The sequence below is a fragment of the Somniosus microcephalus genome, chromosome 3 (genome assembly GCF_052327205.1).
Source record: "Somniosus microcephalus isolate GS21.2 chromosome 3, FLI_Smic_1.0, whole genome shotgun sequence".
NCBI classification, from domain to species: Eukaryota; Metazoa; Chordata; class Chondrichthyes; order Squaliformes; family Somniosidae; genus Somniosus; species Somniosus microcephalus.
Window position 1 is genome coordinate 183,183,248 of NC_140989.1, and position 15,113 is coordinate 183,198,360.

At 46.2% G+C, this 15,113-nt stretch overlaps 1 protein-coding gene across 3 annotated transcripts in view; it reads right to left on the reverse strand.

Annotated features, from left to right (window-relative positions):
- The window catches only part of LOC147121617 (solute carrier family 22 member 2-like), a 59,860-nt gene that overhangs the window by 34,044 nt on the left and 10,703 nt on the right, over positions 1-15,113 (reverse strand). For all 3 annotated transcript variants that reach the window (XR_015077584.1, XM_085981997.1, XM_085981999.1), the window contains exons 4-6: positions 12,787-12,955; positions 12,586-12,700; positions 11,157-11,257 (exon numbers count right to left, since the gene is read on the reverse strand). Coding sequence is in view for 2 of the 3 variants with exons in the window: in XM_085981997.1 (XP_085838123.1) it covers positions 11,157-11,257; positions 12,586-12,700; positions 12,787-12,955 (385 nt within the window). In the remaining variant the exon portion in view is untranslated. The remainder of the gene's footprint in view (positions 1-11,156; positions 11,258-12,585; positions 12,701-12,786; positions 12,956-15,113) is intronic.

A 15,113-nucleotide genomic window follows, 5' to 3' on the forward strand; every position in this document is an offset into this window, starting at 1 on the left:
GTTGAGTCACCTTTTTTGTTTTATTTTTATGCCAAACTGGGATGAATAAATTCTGTAGCTCATCCATTCGGTCTTTGAATGTTTGCCATTGCCTATCCACTATCAACCCTTTGAGTGCCATTCCCCAATCAATCCTACCCAACTCGCTCCTCAGACCATCGTAGTTTCCTTTATTTAAATTGAGGACCCTAGTCTTTGATTCAACTACTTCATTCTCCATCTTAATGAAGAATTTGATCATATTATGATCGCTCCGACCCAAGGGGCCTCGTACAACAAGATTGCTAATTAATCCTTTCTCGTTACATATTGGCCAGGATTCTAAGAGAACTTCTCTGCTCTTCTGCGACTGGTGTCATTGGATCTTTAACATCCACCTGAACAGGTAGACGGGACCTCAGTTTAACATCTTGTCCAAGTGACAACACCTTTGCCAATGCAGCACTGAAGTGCCAGCCAAGATGACGTGCTCATGTCCTGGAGTGGGGTTTGAATGCTCAACCTTCTAACTCAGGCGAGAGTCCGAGCCACTGAGCTCAGCTGACACGTAGATGACAGAATTCAAGCACAGAAATCCCTTGGCATTTCCTTTTCAACTCCCACCTATTTAGTCTAACAATTGACCACTTGGAGCTATTTATTGTTAGGAACAGACATTCCAGATCTCTGGCTATTGGATTAATGGTCCAACAAGCTCACCATTATCAATAGTTCCATGGAAGTCCAAGACAAAAACTGACCATTTGAGAATTAATTATTAGTCCAGGCCTCATACCAAACCCAATTATATCATCTAACCCTTTCAACAATTTCAAGACCAGGATCATGTCTCCTCTCAGTCTTGTTTTCTTCAATACAGCATCATTCGTAACAATTTGTTACTCTAAATCTGCGTTAAAATTCAGAGGAGGGATCTAAGTTAGCAATGAGAAATTTACTGAAATGAACTTGTGTTAAGAACATAAGAATTAGAAGCAGGAGAAGGCCATTCGGCCCCTCGAGCCTGCTCCGCCATTCAATAAGATCACGGCTGATTTTCGACCTAGAATCATAGCATGGTTACAGCACAGAAGGCGGCCATTCAGCCCGCCGAGCCTGTGCCAGCTCTCTGCAAGAGCACTTCAGCTAGTCCCATTCCCCCGCCCTTTCCCCGTAGCCCTGCAAAATGTTTTCCTTCAGGTACTTATCCAATTCCCTTTTGAAAGCCACGATTGAATCTGCCTCCACCACTCTTTCAGGCAGTGAATTCCAGATCCTAACCACTTGCTGAGCAAAAAAGTTTTTCCTCATGTCGCCTTTGGTTCTTTTGCCAATCACCTTAAATCTGTGTCCTCTGGTTCTCGACCCTTCCGCCAATGGGAACAGTTTCTCTCTATCTACTCTGTCTCGACCCCTCATGATTTTGAACACCTCTATCAAATCTCCTCTCAACCTTCTCTGCTCTAAGGAGAACAACCCCAGCTTCTCCAGTCTATCCATGTAACTGAAATCCCTCATCCCTGGATTAATTCTCGTAAATCTTTTCTGCACCCTCTCTCAGGCCTTTACATCCTTCCTAAAGTGTGGTGCCCAGAATTGGACACAATACTCCAGTTGAGGACGGACCAGTGTTTTATAAAGGTTCGTCATAACTTCCTTGCTTTTGTACTCTATTCCTCTATTTATGAAGCCCAGGATCCCGTGTGCTTTTTTAACCGCTTTCTCAACCTGTCCTGCCACCTTAAACGATTTGTACACATATACCCCCAGGTGTCTCTGTTTATGCACCCCCTTTAGAATTGTACCCTTTAGTTTATATTTCCTCTCCTCATTCTTCCTACCAAAACGTATCACTTTGCACTTTTCTGCATTAAATTTCATCTGCCACGTGTCCACCCATTCCACTAGCCTGTCTATGTCCTCTTGAAGACTATCACTATCCTCCTCACTGTTCACTATACTTCCAAGTTTTGGGTCATCTGAAAATTTTGAAATTGTGCCCTGTACACCCAAGTCCAAGTCATTAATATATATCAAAAAAAATCAGTGGTCCTTGTACCGACCCCTGGGAAACACCACTGTATATCTTCCTCCAGTCCATAAAACAACAGTTCACCACTACTCTCTGTTTCCTGTCACTTAGCCAATTTTGTATCCATGCTGCCACTGTCCCTTTTATTCCATGGGCTTCAACTTTGCTGGCAAGCCTGTTATGAGGCACTTTATCAAATGCCTTTTGGAAGTCCATATATACATCAACCGTATTGTCCTCATCAACCCCCTCTGTTACCTCATCAAAAACTCGATCAAGTTAGTTAAACACGATTTGCCTTTACTTAATTAATCCACACTTGTCCAAGTGACTATTAACTTAGCCCCTGATTATCATTTCTAAAAGCTTCCCCACTACCAAGGTTAAACTGACCGGCCTGTAGTTGTTGGGTTTAACCTTACACCCTTTTTTGAACAAGAAAGTAACATTTGCAATTCTTCAGTCCTCTGGCACCACCCCCGTATCCAAGGAAAATTGGAAGATTATGGCCAGTACCTCTGCGATTTCCTCCTTAACTTCCCTTAGCATCCTAAGATGCATCTCATCCAGTCCTGGAGACTAATCAACTTTAAATACAAACAGCCTTTCTAGTACCTCATCATCAATTTTTATCCCATCCAGTATCTCAACTTGCTCCTCTTTCACTATGACTATGGCAGCATCTTCTTCCTTGGTGAAGGCAGGTGCAAAGCACTCATTTAAGTACCTCAGCCATGCCCTCTGCCTCCATGTGTAGGTCTCCTTTTTGGTCCCTAATCGGCCCCACCCCTCCTCTTACTACACGTTTACTATTTATAAGCCTATAGAAGACTTTGGGATTACCTTTTATGTTAGCTGCCAATCTATTCTCATACTCTCTCTTTGCCCCTCTTAGTTTCTTTTTCACTTCCCCTCTGAACTGTCTATATTCAGCCTGATTCTCACTTGTATTCTCAACATGACATCTGCCATACATGCTCTTTTTCTGCTTCATCTTACTCTCTATCTCTTTTGTCATCCAGGGAGCTCTGGCTTTGGTTGCCCTACCTTTCCCCCTCGTGGGAATGTACCTTGACTGTACCCGAACCATCTCCTCTTTAAAGGCAGCCCATTGTTCAATTACAGTTTTGCTTGCCAATCTTTGATTCCAATTTACCAGGGCCAGATTCAACTCCACTTCTTGCATTATCCCCATATCCCTTGATTCTCTTAATATCCAAAAAATTATCAATCACTGTCTTGAATATACTCAACAACTGGGCCTCACAGCCCTCTGGGGTAGAGAATTCCAAAGATTCACAACCCTTTGAGTAAAGAAATTTCTCATCTCAGCCCTAAATGGCCGACCCCTTATTCTGAGACTGTGAACCCTGGTTCTAGACTCCCCAGCCAGGGGAAACATCCTCCCTGCATCTACCCTGTCAAGCCCTGTAAGAATTTTATGTTTCAATGATATCACCTCTCATTCTTCTAAACTCTAGAGAATATGGCCTAGAAATTCAGTGGGCCTTGCGCCCACTTAGCGCCTAAAGAGGTCTTTTGCGCCGGCGGGATGGTAGCGCGGAAATTGAGTGCAGCGGTATTGGCGGCAGTAGCCGTTAGCGCTGCGCCGGGACCGATGACGTCATCGGTGTGCGCGGTGGCCCGTAACGCCCCGAAACCGCGCCGATCCCCATATTTATTTGCGCCCGCCTCCTCCGAAGCGGGCGCAAACAGCGAACAGAAAACGGGGCCGTCCTGCTGCCATAGTGGGGCACTTTAAAGCTGAAGGTGCAGCCGGCCGCTTTTCTGGCGGCCGCCTGCCCGCACCTCCTTCCCCGGCCTCCTCCACCCCCCCCGCGGCATTGCCGGCTGGTTTCCGTGGAGCCCGGCACTTCTCCGTTGTGCCGGGCTCTTTTGCCGGCACTCGCGATCGGGGCTCCGGCCGTTGCAGGCACCTCCCCCTTAAGAGAAGGAGGAGGCCTGCAGTACCGCAGCCTGCCGCACCGCATCGGGTGGCGCTGCGGCAACTAGTGCGCCGATATTCAGTTGCAGCGCCCCAAACGGAGGCGGGCACACCCTGGTATAGCGCCCGCTTCCGAATTGGGGCGCAGAAGACAAATATACGGCGTGCGCAAATGCCTCCCCACCCAGCGCTAACTTTTGGGCACGAGCGAGCTGCCCGCGCCCAAGTGAATTTCTAGGCCTATAGGCCTAGTCTACTCAATCGCTCCTCATAGGACAATCCCCCCATTCCAGAAATCAGTCTGGTGAACCTTTGTTGCACTCCCTCTATGGCAAGTATATCCTTCCTTCGGTGTTAGATCCGTGTATCTTGTTGTGTCCTTCAATAATTAGACAAGAGACTGCAGGGAACGATCAACAGGTGTTTACTGAATGAGGGTTACTCTAGAACTAACTGTACAGATCCCTACTCAGGGTTTATATACAGGTGTGGTCACTGCCGGTACTACAGTATACAGGAGCTGTAAAAAGTAGTTCTCCTCTTAAAAAGGTACATACATTACAATTCCTCCCCTTTTAGATTAACAGTACCATAACACTCATTTAACAATTAAATATCAAACTAATTACAGTTAACACTTTTAACATGCAACATTAACTGAAAATAGTCTATTTATAAATTCAGTCTTTGGGGAGGCTTCCTGATCCTTTCTGGATAGCGCCTTTCCTGAGTGTCTTGCTCTTGGTGCGGAGGCGATTCTGGCCCCGTCATCGACTGGTTCATCCACTTCCGATGCTACTATTTCTGGGGTAGATGCTACCTGTACGTCGGGTTCATCACCAGGTACGTATGGGTGAGACATGGGGTTGACTCATTCCTGTGACTCTCGGATCTGGTCAACATGGCGTCTCACAATGTTCTCCCCAACACCCACAGTGTACATTAGTGGCCCCTGCCGTGTGCATATCGTTCCTGGTTGCCATTTCTCTGTTCGGTAGTCGCGGGCCAAGACTGGTTGCCCTACATTGAAGCTCCTTGTCGGCTTCTCATTGATGTGCTGGAATTGCTTATTCTCAACATCTCTTCGTACATTTGGTCTGAGCAAATCCAGACGAGATCTCAACCTTCGGTTAAAGAACATCATGGCCGGGGCCTGGTTGGTGACTGCATGTGTCGCATTTCTGTAGCCTAACAGGAATTTGTCCACGTTATGCTGCAGTGGAATGTTGTCATCGCACATGGCCTTTACTGCTTTTTTAAAGGTTTGTACGAACCTCTCAGCCAATCCATTTGTGGCTGGATGATACGGGGCGGATGTGTAATGCCTTACCCCATTCCTTTTCATAAATCTTCGAAACTCTTCGGACACAAACTGTGGTCCATTATCAGAGCAAATCTGCTCTGGCAAGCCGTTCCTGGCAAAAATGGTCCGTAGGACTGCAATAGTTTTCTCCGTGGTGGTGGAGGACATTTTGATCACCTCAGGCCATTTCGAGTGCGCATCCACGGCTATTAAAAACATTGAGTCCATGAATGGACCAGCAAAATCAATATGCACCTGTTGCCATGGAGATGAGGGCCACTCCCATGGGTGTAGAGGGGCATGTAGTGGTGCATTTGGGACCTTCTGGCATCCTGAGCAGCTCTTTGTCAGGTCCTCGATTTGCTGATCGATCCCCGGCCACCACACATAAGCCCTAGCAAGGCTTTTCATTTTCACCCCTCCCAGATGACCTTCGTGAAGCTCATTGAGCACTCTCTCCCTTAAAGCCCATCAGCTTTTCCATGCTGTTTCGTGCCTTTATACTCGATTTCATATTGGTGCACCCCTAGAAAAAGGGATCATCTTTGTAGCCGTTGCGCAGTCATCACCGGAACGCCCTTCTTTGGATTAAAGGTGGAGACAAGTGGTTGGTGGTCAGTCAGCAAGGTGAACTTCTGCCCGTGCAGATAGTGATTGAACTTTTTCACTCCCCACACTAGGCTGAGGGTCTCCCTGTCAATCTGGGCGTAGTTACGCTCGGCTGAGGTTAGTGACCGAGACGCAAAGGCTACTGGCCTCTCCGAGCCGTCCGGGAATTTGTGCGACAGCACCGCTCCAATGCCATAGGGTGATGCATCACACGCCAACCGAATTGGTAGTGCTGGGTTGAAATGAGCCAACACCTCTTTTGATGTGATCAATGCTTTGCTCTTCTGGAAAGCTCACTTACATTCGGCACTCCACTTCCATGGTACCCCCGTTTGCAGTAGGGTGTTCAGTGGGTGTAGTACGGTAGACAAATTCAGCAAGAACTTATGGTAGTAGTTCACCAGCCCGAGGAACGACCTCAGTTGTGACACATTTTCCGGTGCTGGAGCCTTGACTACTGCCTCAATCTTTTCAGGGGACTTATGTAACCCCTCTTTATCAATAACGTGGCCACAATACGAGATCTGCTTCTAGAAAAACTCACATTTGTGGCGATTCGCTCGGAGCCCATATTCCTTCAATCTAGTGAGCACCTGCTCCAGGTTGGCGAGGTGATCACTGTCATTTTCGCCCGTGACCAGGATGTCGTCCAAATAACACTGGGTCCCTGGAATCCCTTGCAGGACTTGTTCCATTGCCCTTTGCCAAATAGCCGGAGCTGATGCTACCCCAAACACCAGCCGGTTGTATTGGTAGAGACCTTTATGAGTGTTGATCATGAGGTACTGTTTCGAGGCTTCTTCTACCTCCATTTGCAGGTACGCCTGGGCCAGATCAATCTTAGTGAAGCGTTTCCCTCCAGATAGCGAGGCGAAAATATCTTCAATCCGCGGAAGCGGATATTGTACAGTGAAGGACTGGGTTCACTGTCACCTTAAAGTCCCCACAGATGCGAACCTTCTTTGGTTCCCCAGGCGTATTACTCAACAACCTCTTCATTACAGGAACGATGGGTGTAGCCCACTCGCTCCAGTCCACTTTGGACAGTACTCCTGAACGTTCCAAACCTTCCAGCTCTGCTTCGACGGCTGGGCAGATTGCATAAGGTACCGGTCTGGCCTTAAAAAACTTTGGGCTTGCATTTTCCTCCATTTTGATCGTCGCTGTTATGCCTTTTAGTGTTCCGAGTCACTGCTGGAACACTTCTTGTGCGTCAGTTAGCATTTTTGACAGTCGTCCAGGTGTGACGTCGTCATCCTTTTTGGCATCTACAGTCAGTGCTTGTATGGAACGCCAATCTAGCTGTATCTTCCGGATCCATTCACATCCTAGTAGTGGTGGTCCTCCATCTGGCAATACATATAGGTCCATTTTTGGTGTTTCCTTGCCGTTATATATAACGTTCACCCTTATTTTTCCTTTGGGGTAGACTTTTTGCCCAGTGTACATCTTCAAGACAATCTTTGTATCTCTCAAGGGTATATGTGACAATAGCCACTTGTAGTCCCTTCAATTTATGACTGTTAGGGCTGATCCTGTGTCCAATTCCATTTTCACTTGGACTCCTGCTATCTTGAGCGTGACCCAGTTTGGTGATCCTCCGTTTTGATCACATTATGTAGTTTCAGACAACCCAGCTCCTTGTTTCCGGAGTCTGTATCACTTTTCTGTTCATCTGAACTACTCTCCGTCACCTTATGTACCTTCTTGTACTTCTCCTGTGGAGATTTCTTGCTGCTGGTTTTCTTTCCCGACCTGCAGACTCTTGCTATGTGTCCTACTTTTCCACACTGTCTGCACACTTTGTCCTTGAACCAGCAATCCTTATGGTCGTGTGTTGTTCTGCCACAGCGATAGCACTTCACTGTTCCGTATGACATTTCATTTGTGCCATATTCTTGCGGTCTCCATTGTATCTCTGCCGTGCCCCGTGCGGCTGCTTCGTGTGATACTGCTATGCTGAAAGCCTTGTCCAGCGTAAGATCCTTTTCAGATAGAAGCCGTTTCTGGGTTCCTTCACTTTGAAGCCCACACACAAACTTGTCCCTTAAAGTGTCTGCTAGTCCCGTTCCAAACTGGCAGTGTTTAGATAGCTTGCGCAGTTCCGTTAAATATTCAGCATTACTTTCATCTTTATGCTGGTTCCTTTTGTGAAACTTAAATCTTTCTGCTATCAGCAGCGGTGTGGGGTTTAAGTGGTCCTGTAGGATTGACACTATGTTTTCAAAATCCTTTTCTACTGGCTTCTCTGGGGTTACTAGGTTTTGTAGTAAGCCATACGTTTTTGCACCCATTGAATTCAACAATACCAGCGCTTTCTTGTCATCTGGCACTTCATTCGCCTTGCAGTATACTTCTATGCGTTCGACATATGTCGTCCAATCTTCGACTTCATTGCCGAACGCTGTGAAACTGCCACTCTTCGGCATTTTTGGGTGTGGTTAGACTGGCTTAAAATGGCGTCTCCCGCGCTTTCCTTTCTTCCCCGCTGCGGCTTAAAATGGCGTCCCCCGCGCTTTCCTTTCTTCCCCGCTGACGCTGCTCGGCCCTTGAACACCGGCTGCGCTCTGCGCGTTTTCCTGCGTGCCTCTCTCCCCCGTTGACGCTGCTCGGCCCTTGAACACCAGCTGCGCTCTGCTCTCTCTCGTTAACGCCGCTCTGTCCTGAACACCGGCTGCGCCCTTTGCGCTCTACCCTCTCTCTCTTCCCCGTCGACGCTGCTCGGCCTTTTTCTGTGCCGTCGGTCAGCTCTAGCTGCCGCTGTCCGGGAAGGGTCTGCCCAGTACCTGTTGCCAGCCCGTTTCGCTGGACCACTGTGACTGGAAAGCCAAGCCTGGCTCTCGACAGCCTTCCCTGCAATGCTCAAATCTCCGCTGGATGACTGGGGGGTTTCCCGTGGTCGACGCCCGTGCTTCTGGACTCGGCCTTCTTCCACTGTTCTCCAGGAGCGAATCCCTGGGAGGTGATGCAGAGTTGCAGGTAGGTTTGAATCTGCTCGTCGCTAATGTTAGATCCGTGTACGTTGTTGTTGTTTCCTTCAATAATTAGACAAGAGACTGCAGGGAACGATCAACAGGTGTTTACTGAATGAGGGTTACTCTAGAACTAACTGTACAGAACCCTACTCAGGGTTTATATACAGGTGTGGTCACTGCCGGTACTACAGTATACAGGAGCTGTAAAAAGTAGTTCTCCCCTTAAAAAAAGGTACATACATTACATTAGGTAAGAGACCAAAACTGTGCACAGTACTCACCAATGCCCTGTATAATTACTGTAATACGTCTTTACTCTTATACTTCAATCCTTTTTTAAAAAAGGTTAACATACCATTTTCTTTGCCAATTGCTTGCTGTTCCTGCAAGTTAACTTTCTATGATTCATGTACAAGGACACACAGGTCCCTCTGAACACCAACATTTGCCAATCTCTCACCATTTAAAAAAATATTCTGCTTTTCTATTTTTCTTACCAAAGTGGATAACTTCACATTTCTCCATATTATATTCCATTTGCCATGTTCTTGCCCACTCGCCTAACCTGTCTATATCCCTTTGCAGCCTCTTTGCATCCTCCTCACAACTTACATTCCCACCTAGCTTTGTATCATTAGCAAACTTGGATACATTACACTCAGTCCCCTCATCTAAGTCATTGATATAGATTGTGAATAGCTGAGGCCCAAGCACTGATCCTTGCGGTACCTCACTAGTTACAGCCTGCCAACCCGAAAATGACCCGTTTATTCATTGTTTTCACTGGAGAACAGAAAATTGAAAGGAGATACGATCCATGTTTGTAAAAAGGTGAGGGATAGGCAAGGCAGACAGAAGCAGTCATTTAATGTGAATAAATCTCAACTGAGAAGATTAGCAGAATTCGTTTCCCTGCGGACTAGTAATATTATGGAACAAGTTTCCAATAAAAGAAACCAACAGTGCCAACTTTAAAAAAAAAAAAACAACTGGATGAATATTTAGTTAAGATTGGGACTGGGATGCATTATTGGTTTGGTGGGTAAATACATCAAGTGAGGCGTTTCTGACCCATGCAGGTGAAGATAGTCTCAGGTCAATCCGTGTGTGTGTCTGCGTGTGTGTGTGCGCAAGACACCATTAGTTGTGACCATGGGCTCTCCACAGATGAGTAGCCTGTCAACATTCGCCATCTAGATTCAGACAAGACAAATGAGCACTTGAGCACAGTTCCAGAGGCTGGTTACATTGGTGTAACCACACCCCAGCACATTAGCCCCATCAGGAAGGGGGAAATTAGAGATAGAAACAAAAAGAATGGGATTAAAGGTTTTAAGAATAAATATAAGATAGATGGTGAGATACTCTACAGAGCGAGTTATATGATCAGGTCTAAATACCGTTAGAAACATAGAATCATACACACAGGGGGCTATTCGGCCCATCGTGCCGGCTCTCTGAAAGAGCTTTATTATAGCCCCACTCCCCTGCTCTTTCTCCAGAGCCCTGCAAATTTTCCTTTATAAGTAGAGATTTATCCTTTTTGAAAGTTACTATTGAATCAGCTTCCACCACCCTCTCAGGCAATGCATTCCAGTCATAACTCATTGAGTGAAGAAATTTCTCCTCATCTCGCCCCTGGGTTTTTTGCCAATTATTTTAAATCTGTGTCCTCTGGTTACTGACCCTCCTGCCAGTGGAAACAGTTTCTCCCTGTCTACTCTGTCAAAACCCCTTGTAATTTAAAAAATATTACTTCGATATCTTGGCGTTTCATTCATTAGCTTTGGTGATTATAAAGAAATTTGAGCAATGTGGCGGGTTTACCACCCTAAGTAAGTTGTGAAGCTTCAGTGATGGGCATACTGCACTTGGACTGTGAAGGGAACAGGCTTGATGAGCTAAATGGTCTTTCCTCATTCAGTGTTCTCACGTTCTTACTACTGGCCCTTTGTTCTTGTTTTCTATTTATTGCACCTGTGAATCCTTTACAGGTCAGATTATTTGCCTGATGGGGCTAATGTGCTGGGGTGTGGTTACACCAATGTAGCCAGCCTCTGGAACTGTGCTCAAGTGCCCATTTGTCTTGTCTGAATCTAGATGGCAAATGTTGACAGGCTACTCATTTGTGGAGCGCCCATGGTCACAACTAATGGTGTCTTGCAGACACACACACGGATTGACCTGAGACTATCTTCACCTGCATGGGTCAAAAACGCCTCACTTGATGCATTTACCCACCAAACCATCAATGCATCCCAGTCCCAATCTTAATTAACCTAGGGTTAAATATTTACAGAAATAAAATCTCACCAGTTGAACATCAAGATAAGGGTGTGTTTCCTTATCTGAGGTGTTCGTATCAGGTCTACAAAGGAAGGACGGTCCAAGTCTTCACTGGACTCTTCGACTATCTATAGAGGGGAAAAAAAAGTCATACCTCAATTTACAAAATGTCCCGTTATATAAAGCACCAACCAATATAAATAACATGGCTGGGGCCCAGCTGAGCATTGCCAGTCTGCACACCGACCATCAGCTATAACCCGAGAAGACTAGGTTCTATTGGTTGGCCAACATAGCTCACATTCTAAAAAGGAAATTATGCCTACGGGAGAATCAAACAAACACTACCTTTCTTTTGACCTTCAATACTCACAAATAAATCAGACTGCCAAGTGCTCAGAACACATGATGTTGTACTTCTGAAGAAATATAGATTCCAGCATCCTGCCTGATGCCTAATTATGCTTCTCTATAATGGTCTACAGCTGCAGTAGCTTCTCATTCCATCTAGCTACAGAATTTTCAAATCATGAAGGAAATACATTTTGTTTTAAAAGAAGCAATGTAATAAATTGGATGGTGACAGAATTAAAGCCTTCAAGGTGACATACCTCTCTTGCAGTATGAAACAGTCGATGAAATAAAACAGAGGCAAATCAGAGAGGAGCTTAGTTACCAAGCAGATAGAGGTAATTGGGCATTCCTAGCCTCTAAGTCAAGGAGCCATCGTCTGACAGGGTATGGTGGTTGTCCATGTTGTGGTCAGGACAACGGTGGCAATCTGCTCACACATTTTGTCAGGAGTTATGATGCTGACCCTGCAGCTCACGAGGATTTTCTGGTATCTGCTGGTATCCAGTGAAGGCACAAACCTGCCCTTATCAGCTGTCTAATAATCAACGAGTGACTATCCTCCATTTGGGACCAATGTGAAAATGGGTTTTACTGGGGCTGAGGTAGCTTCCAAACCATGTAAATCCTCTGTGACAGGCTCTGCAATCCAATAGCTGAACCAGGCAAGTGAGCAGTTCTTCAGGACACTGTTGACTAGTGAGCCAGACTGGCAGGTTAATTATGAAACCTGGAGGCTGGGATTCTTCATACTTGGCTCCAAGCCAATGCCCTAACAGAAAGTTTGGTCCTGGCTGGACAAAGACTGGGAAACCCACCAGTTCTCTGAGTAGGCAGCACAGTTGTAGCTGGTTAAACTCCCTGTGCAACCTTGGGGGTCCTTAAGCCTTGGCTCTTGCCAACTTGTGCCCAAGCTCTCTGGACTGATGGAAATGGGGATGGCCCTACAGAAAGGGGAGTGTGGACTCTACCTGATGGATTTCCCATTCGCTTGGCTTGGAGATACGGTTTCCACACACATTAAACACCCAGCTAACCAAAACAAAGCTTTCGAAAAGAACGTTACATTTTTGACCAATTGTGGCAAGATATTCACGTTAATCACCTCACACTTTTTTGAGAGACTTTTCCCATTGATTTTTGCCATCTTCTGTATAACATTCATGGCTTCTGCATTCTTTTTCTGAGACAGCATCCACCTGGGAGACTCCGGGATCAACCTGCAAGTATAACAGAGCCAGGTTATTGCCAAGTCAGAAGCTCTTTGGCTACTGGCTCAGATAATGACCGTCTTCATAGACATTACCAGTAGTAGGTCAGGAAGAGGAAGCTTGGGATGGAAGCCGCCAGCTGTAGATTTCTCCAGTCCGGTAGAAAATAAGCCACAGCTGGAAGTAGCATCATCCCAGTACTGTAGCACACTTGGTATAAAATTCCCACTGTTCTTCTGTACTCTAGTCCAACAAGTTCTGTGACTGAAACAAAAATAGAGCTTAATAAATCAGCTATTTGCCCAAGTGAAAGAGAACGCACTATCAATGGTGCAATATTCTATTTACTAGATTGGGGAACCAGCCTAAACTGGTTACATTATACTGCAAAATAAAAGCTCCACTAGGTCAGGAATATAAAGCAAATTCACTTGGAGCATTAGAACAATTTTAAAGCTAAAAGGTATAGTTTTGCAAAGCTCTGTCCCGAGTGAGGAGCTGCCTGGATGGGAAACACAGCCTCACAATATTACCCCAACGATCTAGGCCGAGAACACATGAAGATTTCTGCGACACTAATGTGCCGTAGCAAACAAGTTTCACCCAAGAATCCATTACAGACACTCTACACCCCTCTCTAAAGCACGCTTGTCTTCTGACACTTGGCTAGACGGCATTTGTTTCTGGACACATCAGCAAAATGTTGTGTTGCCAATTGCCGTTACATTTCCAGAATGTTAGATTATTGAGAATGTGATTTTATCAATTTTTTTAACCCTAGTGTGACATATAACTACAACTAGACAAACCCTACTAGTGTTACAATTTATTAAATGGTATGATTCCAGTACAGCTACAACACTGGCATCTATCCGACAATGTGGAAAATTGCTCAGGTATGTCCTGTCCTCAAAAAGTATGACAAATCCAATCCGGCCCATTACCGTACCATCAGTCTACTCTCAATCATCAGCAAAGTGATGGAAGGTGTCATCGACATTGCTATCAAGCAGCACTTACTCACCAATAACCTGCTCACTGTTGCCCAGTTTGGGTTCCGCCAAGACCACTCAGCTCCAGGCCTCATTACAGCCTTGGTCCAAACATGGACAAAGGAGCTGAATTCCAGAGGTGAGGTGAGAGTGACAGCCCTTGACATCAAGGCATTTGACCAGATGTGGCATCAAGGAGCCCGAGTAAAACTGAAGTCAATGGGAATCGGGGGGAAAACTCTCCACTGGCTGGAGTCATACCTAGCACAAAGGAAGATGGTTGTGGTGGTTGGAGGTCAATCATCACAGCCCCAGGACATCGCTGCAGGAGTTCCTCAGGGCAGTGTCCTTGGCCCAACCATCTTCAGCTGCTTCATCAATGACCTTCCCGCCATCATAAGGTCAGAAGTGGGGATGTTTGCTGATGACTGCACAGTGTTCAGTGCCATTCGCAACTCCTCAGATAATGAAGCAGTCCATGCCCGAATGCAACAAGCCCTGGACGACATTCAGGCTTGGGCTGATAAGTGGCAGGTAACATTCGCACCACAGAAGTGCCAGGCAATGACTATCTCCAACAAGCGAGAATTTAACCACCGCCCCTTGACATTCAACAGCATTACCATCACCGAATCCCCCACCATCAACATCCTGGGGGTCACCATTGACCAGAAACTTAACTGGACCAGCCACATAAATTATGTGGCAACAAGAGCAGGTCAGAGGCTGGTTATTCTGCGGCGAGTGTCTCACCTCCTGACTCCGCAAAGTCTTTCCACCATCTACAAGGCACAAGTCAGGAGTGTGATGGAATACTCTCCACTTGCCTGGATGAGTGCAGCTCCAACACTCAAGAAGCTCGACACCATCCAAGACAAAGCAGCCCGCTTGATTAGCACCCCATCCACCACCTTAAACATTCGCTCCCTCCACCACCGGCGTACCATGGCTGCAGTGTGTACCATCTACAAGATGCACTGCAGATACTCGCCAAGGCTTCTTCAGTAGCACCTCGCAAACCCATGACCTCTACCACCTAGAAGGACAAGGGCAGCAGGCGCATGGGACACCACCCCCTCCAAGTCATACACCATCCTGACTTAGAAGTATATCGCCGATCCTTCATCGTCGCTGGGTCAAAATCCTGGAACTCCCTCCCTAACAGCACTGTGGGAGTACCTTCACCACACGGACTGCAGCAGTTCAAGAAGGCAGCTCAACACCACCTTCTCAAGGGCAACTAGGGATGGGCAATAAATGCCGGCCTTGCAGCGAGGCCCACATCCCATGGATGAATAATTTTTTTTAAATTACAAGAGTGACAATTTGCTAAAGAGGACCATGTATTATTACAGTTACCAGTGCAATAGATTAGAAAGAGGAACATTTGATATCAACAAATACCACCATGCAAGGAGGAACATATACTG